Source organism: Typopeltis vanoorti, chromosome 18 (assembly GCF_054136105.1).
Source record: "Typopeltis vanoorti isolate ZY-2024b chromosome 18, IOZ_Tvanoo_1.0, whole genome shotgun sequence".
In the NCBI taxonomy this organism is placed as follows: domain Eukaryota; kingdom Metazoa; phylum Arthropoda; class Arachnida; order Uropygi; family Thelyphonidae; genus Typopeltis; species Typopeltis vanoorti.
In genome coordinates, this window is record NC_143566.1 from 76,509,433 (window position 1) to 76,525,560 (window position 16,128).

At 36.0% G+C, this 16,128-nt stretch overlaps 1 protein-coding gene across 2 annotated transcripts in view; it reads right to left on the minus strand.

Annotated features, from left to right (window-relative positions):
• Positions 1 to 383: 383 nt before the first annotated feature.
• LOC150096824 (uncharacterized) overlaps positions 384 to 16,128 on the minus strand; it is a 99,272-nt gene continuing 83,527 nt past the window's right edge. For both annotated transcript variants that reach the window (XM_090408667.1, XM_090408666.1), the window contains exon 3: positions 384 to 5,212. In XM_090408667.1, coding sequence (XP_090264793.1) covers positions 1,681 to 5,211 — 3,531 coding nt within the window. In that variant the 5' untranslated portion in view covers position 5,212 and the 3' untranslated portion in view covers positions 384 to 1,680. The remainder of the gene's footprint in view (positions 5,213 to 16,128) is intronic.

Sequence of the window (16,128 nt, forward strand, 5' to 3'; positions counted from 1 at the left end):
GATTAAACAAATGCAAATAACTAGAAAAAAATGACAGGACCACACTTCTTATTATATATCACTGTAATTGAAATTTTAGTCAACCGTCTTTTGTAAAGATTTCATAGTGCAAGAAATGTTTGTTATCATATCCTCCTTACTACTGTTGGGAAAATATTTTTTAAACTAAAGCTATACAAGACTATCATCAGTAAACCATAAATCGCAGGATCACATGAAGATTTAAAAAAATCCTTCATGTCAAAAAAACATTTAAGTCATCATGCATAATGACATACGATTCATTTGAAAACAGTCCCTTCAATCCCTGAACTAACTTCTGCAAAAATCTTAAAATAATTAATTTTTCAAATTTAAAGAAAACTTAATTTTGATAATGCTACTAAAATTTACTAAATATTTTATTACCAAATTAAAGAGTATACAGATTTCATAGTGTGATCTAAAGAAAGACAAATCTATGAAAACAATCACTGTGCTGGACTTTTCTCCCACCTTTAAGACATTACTGACTGTAAAGTACTTTTCCCCCCTTTCTGGTGAACAATAACTTTAAACGGCACAAAAAATTATATTTTAACATTATATTAAAATGTTTCTCATGAATTCTTTTGTGTTAATGCACACAAAAAATGCTATAAATAAGTTAACATTTAATAAATGCTCGTGGATAATTTCTCAGTGCAAAACAATATCAATTTGTTACACAATCTGAAAACATAACCAATGAGCAAATACAATGACATTTTAATGTAATCATTAAATTTTTTTAAGTTTGTTAGACAAGTTTTTTTTTTTTTTTTTTTCATTAACATTTCAGAAGCTCTAATACTGATTAAACTGTGGGTATGTTAAAATTTGTCCATGACAAGACAAAGATATAGCAAAGTTATTTTATAATTATATTTTTACATTTCTCCATTAAAAAACATACTTCAGGTTGGACAATAATATTGTAAAGTTGGCAATTCCCAAAACTGTTCAACTAAGTAAACCAGTCATACATTATATACATGAAATTGCTTTATATAACAAAACTTAAACTACTGAATGATTGATAATTTATTTAAATGGATATTTTATAAAAGTAAATAGAATGTGCCACCATATAATGAAAAAATATGAGGATGCATATTACATTTCTGTAATATAACAGCAATGATTTGTTCATATAACTTGATGATCAAGCATATTTTAGTAACTTTTATGAATACAATGGTTGGTAGCAAATTCACAATTACTACAAACTGAAACTCTAAAACATTCATACTGATAAATAGTAGTAAAAAAACTTTACTGCAAATAAAATAAACAGAAAAAAAAAGTGGATAAGTGGTATTTAGACATTTTTCTCCCAAATGTCAACCATCCACATGTAATGATAATATCCATTACCCAAAACAGAACTCAATACACCACATTTATGAAATGCTATAGGAAAACCTACCTTTCCACAAATTACCCACTTAGTGTCATTTGTTTTCTTTTTTGTTTATAAATAACAAAAGGCCTGTCCACAAGTTTTTCTGACACTTAAAGGTTCTTGATACCATAATAAGGCAAAATACATTTGCTGGAAATACAGGTAGATTTAAAAGGAAAAAAGCCTATAAAAGACAGTTCTTTTTCCCTTCTCATGACTATTGTTTCATTTCCAAGGTACACAACCTGCAAAAGTTGCTAATTTCCCTTTTCTAATGTTTCTGATTCATTTATTAATTTTACCTCCCCTTGATTATTTTCTTTTTTCCCTATTTCTTCCTGTAGCTGTATTATATCTTCTTCTTCTTCCTCCTCCTCCTCCTCCTCCTCATCATCATCATCATCTAAACCAAAGTCAGATGTACGAAGTACCAGCATACCATCAAAGGAACATAAACATTTTTCACATTTTTCTATTCTACAAAGCTTAACACTGCATTTCTTCATATGTTTAGTTTTGATATGAGTCTGGAGATTTTCGACTTCTAGTCCACATTCCCGACATTTATACAATTCTTTTTCATTATCTGTTTCACTTTCCAAATTCTGTTTTTCAGTGACTGTTTTTTCATTCTTTAGAGGTAGAGATAGTGCAGGTCTTTTACTTAATGGAGGTGGTGGAACAGGACTATCATCTGCAGGCCTTTTCATAGACCCACTATGAACATTATACACATGACTTTCAAATAACCTATATAACGTAAACGTAGCAGAACACACAGTACATTTATATGATAAATGAGCTGGCTTTAAAGTTACTTTATGTACCTGAGTCATATGAGATACTAGTTTATATGTGAAGACCGCTCCACATATAAGACAACGTCCACCATCCATATTTTTGTTTGCCATTTCTTGCATATTGGTCGTTACCAATCCATGGGCACCAAGAAGATGTCGCTCTAATCCTTGATCAGTGAAGAAACGCCAATGACATTTCTGACAATTCAGTGGAGGTCTGCTCACTAACATTTTAGGGTGAATTTTAATTTTGTGGACCCAATGTAAGTGTGACCTGAGTTCTTCCAAATCTTTGATGTATACATCACAGATTTCACAAGTTGACAATGGATTTCCAGAAACAGTAGTTTTAGGAATGTGTGACTGAGAAGTCATAAAACGCTGTGGACCCGGTAATCTTGGAGATCGTGTACTTGAAGGGTGAAGTACTTTTGTAGACTGCTGAATGGATAAAACCATCCCACTTCCTGATCTGGTTGCATTCTGCCCAGTAGTTACTGGAATGTGTGTTGGGGTTCCTCCAGAGGCAACATTACTAAAAAGTGCTACTGGCTGTGGTCCTGTTTTTTGTTGGTTAACACGTGTACTAACAGAAGAAGGAACAGATGGTTTGGTTGTCGGAGTAATAGATATCTGAGAGTTACCTGAGGTTGGAAACGAGTTATTTATTGCAGGAAAAACTTTTCTAGAGGAACCAATAAACTGCCGAACTGCAGTAGCTGGACGAGGTAGTAGAAGCTGGGTCTGTTGTGTAGGGCGCACCTGTCGCACTTGAGAAGGAACTCTGGGTCTGGTAATTACAATACCTGGTGGTAGCTGAATACCTCCAGTTAACTGCTGATGTACCTGATGTCTTTCATTTCGTGAACTTTCACTTTGTTTTGTCTGCTTTGAAGGTGCAGAAGACCTTGTGAAAACTACTTGTTTATGTAACTGTGCATTCTGGTTAGCAGTTAGTTTGTTCAGCACAGCAGCTAACCTTTTCCTTGCATTTGATCTATTGCAGTTAGATGGAGAGGTCATTGCAGCATGTTGGCTATGTTTAGAAGAATTTAATCGAGGTGCATTAGTCAAAAATGACCAATGAGTTTCAATATCAACTCTTGTTACAGGCTTGGTGGTTATGGCTGGAAACTGAAAATCTATTGGTGGAGCTTGATTTCGAACACTTACAAAATTTTTCTGACATTTATTCATATGAGCATTTACTTTTGTTTTCAGTGGGCTTTGGAAGGGACAAAACTGACACTCGTGATATTGAACAGGAAGGTCCAAAGTTGCAGCTTTTCCATGCATTGCCTCAAAATGAAATACAATACCCTTATAGTCCCGCGTATAAAATGTACAAAAATTGCATTTGAATTCTCTTCTTGGAGTTACATGTGGTACTAGATAATGTGCTTCCATTACTAATTTTGATTCTGTTTTGAAGTCACAGAATTCACATTTTTTTAAAGGAAATTTAAATGGTTCATTTGCTATTCTTGACTCTAAATAAGCTTGTTTATGTTCAATAAGCTCCTTCTCAATTTCTTTCACAAGGCCTTGCTTTCTGATTTGTTTTTCCTTTAATTTTTTCATATCTTTATGATATACTTCTTTCACTTTGCTTAGCCCCAATCCCATTAAGAATTGTCCCACACAACTATCAAAGAATTTTTTTAAATTAGCATGCTGTGCTGAATTATCTACTTGAAGTTCTTTTGGGAAATATTCATCTGGTTTTTTAATAAGAAATGGAACAAGAAGAGAAGGACTTTCAATAATAACTTCATTATCATTTAAGTTTAATTTATCACCTTGATTAAAATGCACTGCAGTATAAGCTCCTGCTTTCACTAAATCTTTTAGGTTTTTAGGTAGATGAACATCTTTTGAAGTATCTTTAGTCAATTCTATTTTAGAAACTGTTTCTGTATTAGAAACAGTATCAGAGGCACTAACCGGCTTAACCTCTAAAGCACTTGTTTCTGAATTTTCAGTATTATTAAAATTTGACGATTTTTTTTCCAAACATGTTTCACTTGTTTCTGAAAGCTGGGACACACAACTGCTATCTTTACTAACCGTACCAGAATCTTGCGACACACTTGAAGAATCATCAGATATTTTTTCAGGGACACTGTTAAGATTGCACTTGCCTTCTTCCTTAGTTGGAATGTTTGTTTTGGAAGAGTCTCTAAAGTTATCATGCTTATCCCAAGGAGAATATGGCTTTACACGATGCCCATTCTGCAAAGAATATTTCTGAGACACATCAGATTGTGCAGAGGTTTCCAATGCATTGCTATCTGTAACTGAATGTTCTGTGCAATTTAATTTTATATCTGCCAGCTCACATTTTTCTGAAGTAGATTTCCAATCTTCATTACTGCAACTGTCATTTGAAATTTTAGTTATAATAATTTCATCATTCAAAGAAATAAATGGCTTGTTAGATGCAAGAGAATCTTTTAATGGTAAACAAACCTTATTTTCTTTATCATGTGATGTAGACTTTTCTGCTTTTCCTTCTAAGTTTGCTTGATCACAGATAGATGCCATAGACGAAGAGACTGATAAAGAACTAGCTTTGGTAGAGAACTGTAATGCTTCTTCATCTTTCGTGCATAGATCCTCATGACCAATATCTTCATGCCTCTGAAGCTGTGTACATTCTAGCTGGTTATCATCACCTCCATTAAACACAACAGGATCAACAAGTTTGGGCTTTTCATTAGTTTTTACTTTAGAGCAGCCTCTGTTTATTTCGGAATTCTTGCAACTGTCTTCATCACATGTTAAGGATGTGCCACTTGCATCAATTCCTTTTTTTTTACCTAAAGAATCAACTGCTTCTTCTTCTTCTTTGATATGCCACCTGTCATCTGGCTGAAAATCAATACATGGGTTCCTATTTTGTGATGAAATATCATCCTCACATTCAAATTCTGGTTTTGTATTCAAATTTGAGCCAATATTAGATTCAGCAGTAGTCATGGCTGCCATGCTAAAAACAAATAAAACAAAAATATATATAAATGAAATTATCTCAAAAATTATGAAACATATAGAAACAGTATTACATCAATAATGGAAAGTGCTTCAAGAATCCAGGGATTAACATAATAAATAGAATAATTCATTGATGCAGGATGTTCACAATGTTGTTTTTTGAAAATGTCAATATGTATGAAGGCACCTATGATTATCTTTTAGATTAAAGCAGATTAGGTGGTATATAATGGAGAGCATATGAAGACCAAGATCTGATCATATCATTGGAGGACATCACTGTGAATAGAATGCTGCACCTCTCTCCAGATCGCAAGAGTGATCATGAATGATCACCTTCAAGGAGACTAGTCACATGAAGACTTTTGTGAGAAAAAGGTTTGTGGAACTACAAGGCCAGCAATTATGAAATCTTAGAACACACCCTGGAACTAGAGCATGAAATTAGGAGTTAAGCTGAAAGGAGACAAATGCTACTTGGACTATTAAGAGCTATTTAACAGCAATGTACAAATGATGTATTCCAAAGGTCAAAATGCTGAATAAGATAGGTATAAAATGAATGAATTAAGAAATTAAGCATGCAAATCTGGAAGATGCTGCAGTAAATAATTAAGTTGTGCAAGAAGCGCAACTTAAATACTAGTAATAATCAGTTGCATGAAGTACAAAGAACAGGCAAGAAAGGCGACTGTGAGAACAGCAAAAGTGCAGCATGAGAGGAAAATTAGCCAATATGGCCAAGAAAAATCCTAGAGAAGAAAGAATGATTATGATAAGATGTAATGAATGAAATGACAGACTGATAACTGCTGGAGAATTTACTCAAAGTATTCAGTAAGCAGTTCATCAGGATATTTCATTAGTATGACATCATGAAAAGAGAGAGAATGGGAAAGGATGGAGTGATGAGCAAGAGGTATACAAGTAATTTGATGTCAATAAGGCAACAGTACTTGACACATCATGTGTCTTAAGGAAATATTCAAGGGAGTTAACAGCTGCCTTTGAATACTTGTTTAACAAGTCTTACAATAGTGTAATTTCCAAAGGAATAAAAAGAGTAAAATTGTTCTACTTCAAAAAGGTGGTGCTAAGACTGGCTACAAATGATCTTTTCCATTGATACTTCTTACACTGATGTTACTCATCTACACTTCTGCTGAAGTCAGCCTGCTCCAGAAGCTGACTTTTTTTCTTCCTGGTTCCATAACCAAACAGCTGAGCCTTGTTCGAGCAGGTGACTCCACAACTTGCATGACATTTCATCAAATTAAAACATTTCATTTCTGGTTTAAGTCAATGCAGAATATAGTTTGTTCAGCTAAAATTCCAAATTGCCAGTTTATATTCATTAATTCAATATCCAGGTGAATACTTACTAATGAAGCACACAAGTAAGAGGATTTGACATTAGGTGAGTCCCACCAACCCTTTAAAGAAAGCATCAATCACATGTAGAGGTCTCTTCCCAAATCTATCTTTTACGATGAAGTGACAAGTTTTTTTTTTAAAAATCAATTTTACAGATAATGCTATCTTCTGACAGGCTCAGGATAAGAGAATATACAGAAAATGATCATCACTTAAATTGTGAGCAAGATAAAAATGTATATCACATGGAAAAGAAAATAGTTATGCAAGTTTTTAATGTTTCAGTATAATTTCAGAGATATAAATAAAAATATTACTGGAGAAAAAGTGAAAGCAATATGAAAATCAACTGTTAGAAATGCAATGGAAAAATACGAACAAAATCACGACAAATTCAACTAGTGAAGTATGTGATGAAAGTTGCTTCCAAGGATAGAATCATAACTTCATGGGACCCAAAAAATTAAAGAAGCAGTCCCGGAGGGGGAAAAAAAAAAAACTTATTTCAAAAGTTTCTGGAAAGAAAGTCAGCATACAGCCTTATAGAATAAAGAATCTGAAAACAGAAGAATATAGAAGATAAACATCAAAGTCAGCATATTATGAAGATTGGAGGATATCAAGAAAGCATTAACCAAGTAAGGAGTATTGTAAAAGAACCTGACACGTTATATATTACACAAAAATTGGATATTGGGATATTCTAAATGTCTGAAGTGATTATTTTGAAAAATTATTAAATGAGATGTAAGCAGTGGCATAATAACAGTGGTATAAAATATTTAAGAAACTTGCAAGGAGTAATGCTCAAATATGGAGGTACAGACATTTCACAGTTGATACATGCATAATTCAGACACCTTGGTCAAGTCAAATTCCATAGTATCCCATCTATATGAAAGGAAATAAATTTGTGTCCTAGTAATTTTTTTTTTTTTTAAACTCAAGGTTAAGAAAATATGTCGAAGAAATAGTTAAAGAAAAACAGATACTGGGTTGCGGTTTTTGATAAAGATTGTCAGTTTATTTTAGGAGGAAATAATTGAGAAATCACTTTGATGTAAAATGAGGTATAAAGATAAGAACTTGCTAAATCTCTGCATTAAGCTCAATGTCAAAATCAGAAATATTAAACTTATATAAATCTACAACAAGAATGTAAGATTTGATTAAGTGCTATAACAAATTTGGTGTGAAAATCAACAATAGAAAGACAAGCATGAAAATTAACTATTGTCATCTGAGAATTCAACAAAACAAATAAAATGTTTCAACCATCTAGCCAATTTTCAATATCTTTCCGATACCTTAATAGGTACTAGAAAGGGTGGCTAAAAATTACATTTATAGGTTGTAGGCAACTTGAATCCTGCATAGAGAACAGCATGGTTATTTAAAAAGTAGGTTATGCTTTAGTGATGATCTGTTCATGTTCAACAATAGTGTGACAGAGTTGAATAACAGGAATGGTTATACCATAATACTTCTGAATTTTAACAATTTGATAGGATTTCACATTAGAGGTAGTTCTACAAATTCAAAGGCATGGAACTGCAGAAAGTGTGCTTAAGGGTCAAAGCTACATAACTGAGAGGAGAACTCCACATAGAATTTAAAGGAATGTGGAGAACCAACCAGAACTTCAGACCTAATGACCAATCCTCACCTTCCCATGATGCACCCTGTTAGGTATTTACCTAGATACTGAATGAGGATGGGCTGGCAATTTGGGATTTAGCCAACCAAATTGTATTCTTACTGGCTTAAACCAAAATTTCAAATTATGGTACAACATGACAGAATTTCAGGCAAGCTGGGGCATTGCCCGGTTAAACACGGACCCCACTGTTTTTGCCAGGGAACCAGGGCAAACAGCGAAAAGTCAGCTACTGGAACAAATCTTAAAACAAACCACAACTCAACATCACATTTCAAGAGCGGTACTATCAACATAAGAAGCCTGAATGGCAAAGAAACGGAGCTGGCTGAGGAAGTGGATAAGTACCAGATCGACATAATAGGGGTGATTGAACCAAAAAAAAAAATTGGTGTGATCTTTCTGAGCAATAAATACAAAATGATATATTCAGGCAATGATGATCAAGGAAAAGAAGGAGTAGCTATAATATTCAACACTAAATATGAGGCTAATCTTGAATGGCAGGCAGTCTCAAGTAGAGTGATGTGTGTGTGCAAATATGAGAATGGGAAACTGGACAATGAGACTTATTTGTGCCTATGGTCCCAACAGAAGGTGACACTAAGGTAGAAGTGGAGAAATTTTTTTGAGGCTTTAGAGAAAGCAACTGACACAATGAAAAAGGAAAAGTTGGTCCTCGTTACATATCTAAATAGAAGAGTAGGAAATGATTGTCAGACATACAAAAATATATTGGGAAAATTTGGAGAAAAGAGCAAAGCTAATAATAATGGCAAATATCTGTTGGATTTCAGCTCAGGATATGGACTGGTTATTACTAACACAATGTTCCAACATAAAAATGGACATAAATTCACATGGAGAGAAGAGCCATGGAATAAAAAAGTCTCATTGACTATGTTATTGTTAACAATGATGTTTTCTCCCTGGTGTAGGACACCAGAGTGTACCGAGGATATTAAATTGGAAGTGATCACCATTTAGTCTTGAGGAGGATAATATTGAATTTCATATTGAAAAGAAGAGCATGTAAGAAAGTTTTAAAAGAATAAAAGTTGAACAGTTCTCAGATGTGAACTGTAGACTAAAATACACAAACATTATTGAAGAAAAAATGAAAGAGTTTGAGAAGAGGATCCAAACCTTTGGAGATTTCTCCATGGCAAGCCATGAAGAAAACATTCAGAGAGGCATGTGGTGAGGTTGTCTGCAAGGATAGAAAAATCAGAACTCTATGGTGGATACAGAAAGTTAAAGAGGCAGTGAAGAAAAAGAAGAAAGCATAACAAAAGTTCCTGGCAAATAAGTCAGCTTGTACTCTTACAGAATACAGAGACAAATGTAAGAAAGCTAAACACTGTGTAAAACTGGCAAAACAAAAGTCATGGGAGGACTTTGGCAAGAACATAGAAAATAAATATCAAGAAGGTAACAAAATATTCTGGTGGTTGTTGAAGAAGCTTAGCAATGGAGGAAAGAGTGCTGTAAAAGGAATTAGAGATGATAAAGGTGACATGAAAACAGGAGGAAAAAGATATCCTTCAAGTGTGGAGTAATTACTTCGAAAATTGCTGAATTAAACAAGTGGAGATGACAGCCTAGTCAAAAACACTGACCAAAAGCCTGAAATGTGGAAAGGCAGGAGTAGATGATAGTCGACCAGAAATGCTCAAGTTTGGAGGTATAAGTCTTACAGTGGCTGCACTGTAAGAGTCAGAAGGCCTGGACAGAGGGTCAAATTCCAGTTGATTGGAGTAGAACTCTCATAGTACCCATATATAAAAAGGGAAATAAAATTGAATGTGAGAATTATAGAGGTATTTCGTTCCTGGTAAGATATTACTATTATTACGGGCAACTTCAGGGAGTCATTAGACTCATCGAGGGAGGCCCCAAATCATATTCATCACAACTATTTGACATTCATACAGTATCTATCATATCTCGCCTTAAACTCATTCACTGTCACAGCATCCACTACAGACTCAGGGAGCGCATTCCACTCATTCACTACTCTAAAAGTAAAGAACCCAGCTCTAACACCTTTACTAACCACACTTTTGCCCAGTTTCCATGGATGTCCCCTAGTCCTTCCACAACCAGCCCTGTTCTCAAAAATATCTTCTGAATTAATTTTATAGAAACCCTTCAGTAATTTGAATGTCTCAATCATATCTCCCCTCCTCTGCCTATCAACCAATTTTTGCAACCCACAAATCCTCAACCTGTTCTCATACGGTTCATTCCACAGACCTGCTATCATCTTGGTCACTCACCTCTGGATCCTCTCCACCTCCTCCCCATCAAGAAGAAACCTAGGTGACCAAATCTGAGCACAGTAGTCTAGATGGGGTCTTATCAAGGCTCGATAGAGAGGAACAATAACCTGCTTGTCTCTGCTTGTCAACGTATTCTTCAGCAACCAAGTGATTTGATGAGCTGTTTTGGTCACTTTTGCAATGTGTCCCCTAAATTTCAATTCCTTATCTACCAACACTCCTAAATCTCGTGCCTCATCAATTTCCTGGAGCAGGGTTCCACCAATGCAGTAAACTGCCACCAATCTTTTCACCCCAAAATGCATAACCTTACATTTTGCCACATTAAACTGACATCCATTCTCCTTAGCCCAGACCTCCAATCTATCCAAATCATCCTGCAAAATTTTGACGTCATCTGCATTCACTATTGCCCTACCCAACTTCGCATCATCCGCAAACAAATGAACTGTTCCTCTCAGATCATTTCCTATATCATTTATGAACAAATTAAACAGCAGTGGTCCAAGAACAGATCCTTGTGGCACACCACTAGTCACAGGCCGTCTTGTGGACTCTACTCCCGAGTAAACCACTCTCTGATATCTCTCCGTCAACCACCCTCCTATCCATCTCACCAACCCTATGTCCATTCCCATATGCTGCAATTTACTGATTAGAATTCCATGTGGAATCCTGTCAAAGGCCTTGGCAAGGCCCAGTAGAATCACCATAAACCCATTACCCTTATCCAGTTCAGCCGTCACTGTGTTATAATACGTGAGCAAGTTACTGAGGCATGACCTACCCTTCACAAAACCATGCTGTCCCCAATACAGTATCCCATTTTCTTCTATCCAATCTTGTATTTTCCTCTTGACTATTTTCTCTAAGACCTTGACAATGATTCCTGATATGCTAATCGGTCGGTAATTTACAACAGCAGTCTTGGAACCACCTTTATGCAGTGGAACTATTTTCCCCTCTTTCCACCTGCTCGGGACTAACCCAGACCCGAGACTCAAATTAAACAAAATGGTCAAGGGTACTGACAATTCTTTAGCTGCTTCTCGTACAACACGAGCTGGTATACCATCCAATCCCACAGATGTATTGACATTGAGGTTATGCAATAGACTACTCACCTCCACTTCATTAACCACAATTCCCGTATAATCTACTGGTTTATTCGTTTCTGCAATGTCACCACCTGGATGATATACTTTTGCAAAGTGCTCACTCAGTAACTCAACTATCTCAACTGATTCAGTTACCTCCCTACCATCGGCATCCTTTAAAATCAATCTGCCATGTACATTTTTCCTTTTACTTGCTACATATCTAAAAAACTGTTTAGGATTCTCTTTAGCCTGCATGGCCAATGTTCTTTCGTAATCCTTTTTTGCTTTTCTTACCACACTCGTCACCCTTCTGGCCTGCGCTTTATACTGTTCATGTGCCTGCCGGTCACCCTTCTCCTTAAATTCCCTCCATAGTTGTTTCTTTTTTTGCAACTCAAGCTTAATGGTGTTATTCATCCATTTAACCCCTACTTGATTTATTATTCGGACTCTAGGTATACATTCAGCCATTGCTTCATGCAAGCACTTCTTAACTACCTCCCATGCACTATCAACTTCTAGTCCTTGCAGTTGTACATGCCATGGCACTGAACCAATCAAACTCCTAAGCTTGTCATACTTTCCTGCCCAATAATTCCACATGTACCCTGTCTTAATTGAAAATTCTACACCTTTAGCCACCTCCCAAGTATACTTGCAAGAAATATATGCAAGTATACTTGAGAAACAGTTGAGAAGGATTGTAAAAGAGAAGCTTGGTGAAGAACAAGCTAGATTCTGGTCAAATAGAGGCTGTCACGATCAGATTTTCACTTTACGACAGATAGGCGAGAAATCATGGGAATATAACAAAGATTTGTAGATCTGGAAAAGGCATATAACAAGGTGCCAAGAGAGAGGCTATTCAAAACGCTACAGTTATATGGTGTTAATGGGTATTATATCAAGCAATACTTAGTCTTTATTTGAGTTGTAAGTCAGCAGTTAGAATTGAAATACAGGAAGGTGGTTTAATGTTAAATTTGGTGTCAGACAAGGATGTACATTATCCCCTCTCTTATTCATTATCTATATGGATCACATTATGACGTAGTATTAAACCTGATATCAAAATTGGAGGTATTAATCTCAGCTCTTTGTTTTATGCAGATGATTATACTTCTAAATAAATCCACTACAAGTCTGCAAGATTCCCTGACTAAATTGAATAACTGTTTTATAGTTTTGGTATGAAGTTCAGCATTAAAAAGACAAAGACAGTGAAAATAGGCAGAAACATTGAAAATATCAAGTTTCTGCCTATTACATTTTGAATAAAGAACCTATAGAACAAGTAAAACATTTTAGCTACTTAAGCATGATTTTTGGTGAAGATGGCAAATTAAATATGGAAATAGATAACAGAATCAACAAAGCTGGTATGATAGGAAGTCAACTACATAAATTTATATGGGATAAGAGAGAAATTAGCCAAAACACTAAATTAACCGTATACGAGACAGTGTTCAAACCAATTTTAACTTATGGATCTGCGAGCTGGGTTAGAAGTAAAACACTTGACCAAAGACTAGAGAGTGCAGATATGAGTGTGCCGAGAAAGATTAGGAGCATGAACAGATGTCATCAATGCCAATATCATATTAAAAACGAAGATATTAGGAAAGAACTCGACATTGTCAGCAACCAGGAATTCATTAGCAGAGCTAATCTCGGGTAGTATGGTCACTTAAACAGAATGGGAGAGAGGAAAGATTAGGAAAACAAGTGTTCTCTGCCAGGTTGGCAGGAAAAAGACCCAGAAGAAGGCCAAGATATAGGTGGATTGATACAGTAAAAAAAAGTGCCCTTAGAAGACAGAAATAAAAGATCTGATAATATTTGAGTGTTGACAGGTAAGACACTGATTTGGAGGAAAATTGTAGAGAGGAAGTTAGTAACGATGTAAATTTTTCATGTAGTACTATCATATCCTGTACCCCCCCCACCTTGATGGTATATATCAGGAATTTGATGATGAAACTGCAGAATAAACCTGTTACAAGGATTGGAGAATGACTGACCAATGAATACCAGAAAGTGCCATACGGCTGTGCTGAGTGTGAAAAGAAGGGTGACCAGTGGGTCATACTTAAGACAGAATATCGCACTTGAGATCCTTCTCGATATCATACTGATGAAAATGATATTAAGGAGGATCTCGAGTGCAATTTTTTTTTTTTCCCCTGTTGATCCCATATATATGAGAGGTTAGTTGATCAACCTATAGTATGTTAGAAGTTTTTTTTTCACTTGGTTAGACTAAAAATTATATATTTAGTTTAATGCTTTATCCAAGTGTAAGCAAACAAAGTTTGCACCTGAAGTATCTTCAGGACTGGGGGCAACTCATAGCAAAGGCAGACAAACTTCACATCACTTGTCTTAGTATCCAATAATGCAAAGCACATCGCCTTGCAGACATGTATAATGTTATGCATTATGGGAAGGGTCACTACCCAGACCGGTTTCTACCTTCATTAAGGTCTCTTCAGTGGGAGCCAGACCCAGAGGTGATACCAAAGTTGAAGCAATGCAGAAGTCATATTTACCTATACAAGCTGCCAGAAATGTGTCACACCTTATTAAATTACTTTGGATTAGAGAAAGATGTTAGAATTTTTTTTTTCCCAACTTGGTTAGTACAGTGCATGGGTGGTGGGTTGGGAAAGAAGGCACTTGTTCTCATTTAATTTGAATGACTGTATATCATATTCCCTGGGGAGCACAAGGGGAAGACCCGCCCCATGCGTGAGAGCAGTAGTAGATGGTTGGGCCGATTTGCGATTCATAAGGTTAACAGCTGTTCAGGGGTGAAGTAACGTCTTGAGCAAAAGAGAAATCCTAGTTTTTTTAAAAAAGAAGCTGAGGATGAAATGGTTGTGATGTGTTTATGCCAGGAGAGGCTTGATGTGAAGGAATGTTGAGCTGCAGCTGCACGTGTTCCAACGAGCTTAGTACTAAATGGGGAAATTATTGATGCAATTTCAGATGACCATTTCCCATGGAAATATTTCTAGAATAGACATGTCACAGAAACCAAACATCTGTGCGAAAGTGGGAGGAGTGAGTTGGTAAGAGATGGGTTTTTAACAGAGCTTTTGGGGGCCCCACCCTATACGTGAGAGCAGTAGTAAATGGTTGGGCCGATTTGCGATTCATAAGGTCAACAGCTGTTCAGAGGTGAAGTAACGTCTTGAGCAAAAGAGAAATCCTAGTTTTTTAGAAGCTGAGGATGAAATGGTTGTGATGTGTTTATGCCAGGAGAGGCTTGATGTCAGGATAATTCCAAGAAGGGAAATGTCAAATTGTGTGAAAATTTGGGTGTTATCAAAAATAATACTAGGAGAAAATGTGAAAAAAATCTGGGTCTTATTAGCATTGAAACTGACTAGGTTATCTGAACTACATTGGAGGATGGCATGGAAATAAGAATTGAGGGCAGTGGTGGTTGCTGTTCTGCAGGTTCATGTGAGTTGTGTGTAGTAAGGTTTATCAAAAGAAAGAGAAGAGTGCAATATACTGTCGTCTGGAAAACTGTATTGGGTTGGAGAGGTAAGCTGAAGTAGGTCATTGATATATAGTAGGAAGAGGTTGGTGAGAGGACAGAACCTGGCAATGGGAAAATTAAGGGATCTGCATTATGAATTGTTAGAACATCCTTCCTATTCCCCAGATTTGGCTCTCTCTGAATCGTCTCTTCCCAAAACTAAAACTCTTCCTCGCTGGTCAGCATTTTTCTTCGAATCAAGAAGTGATTGCAGCTGTAGAGGAGTATTTTGCAATGCAACATTGCTGAAAGTGAGCATCGCTGAAATAAATGTATTAAATGTATTAAATAAATGTCTTAAGGGAGATTATGTTGAAAAATAAAAATAATTTTGAAATTATAAATTCGTTTTTTCATTGTTAGGCCAAGTACTTTTCAGACCACCCATGTATATAGGCAACACAGGAGAGGAGTCAGTTCTGGTGCACAAACCTTCAGGACAATTGGAGGAACGCCATCAGGGCCAGAAGACTTTTTTGTGTCTAATTTACACAGTATTTTACTGATCTCTTTCTGCCAAAAGGATATAGTGAGCATCTGGAATGGTTGAGGGACATTTGCCATTCTCAATTATACATGCATTGGAAGCAAAGTGTGAGGCCAGGAGATTGGCGTTTTCTATAGGTGATGATGCAATGGAGCCATCTGGGTATGATTGGGTGGTAAAAGTTTTGGGCAGAAGTTATGACTGATTGCTTTGGAGAGACCTAAAGGCTCAGCTGCCGTTTGGGTAGGCTTGTAATTTACTGCTTTTTGCTCTTTCAGACTCTGTTCTGGAAGCATTGATTTTTTTTTTTTTTTTTTTTGCATTTATTTCAGGCTTCAGTATAAGCTCTAAAGGAGGAATGGAGTTCTTGATCTGAGCCAATAATGGTATGTTTGGTTTTTTCATTTGTACAGCCTTGGCACATCTTTCGGAAAAACCAGGGTTTAGTGAGGGAATGGCATGTT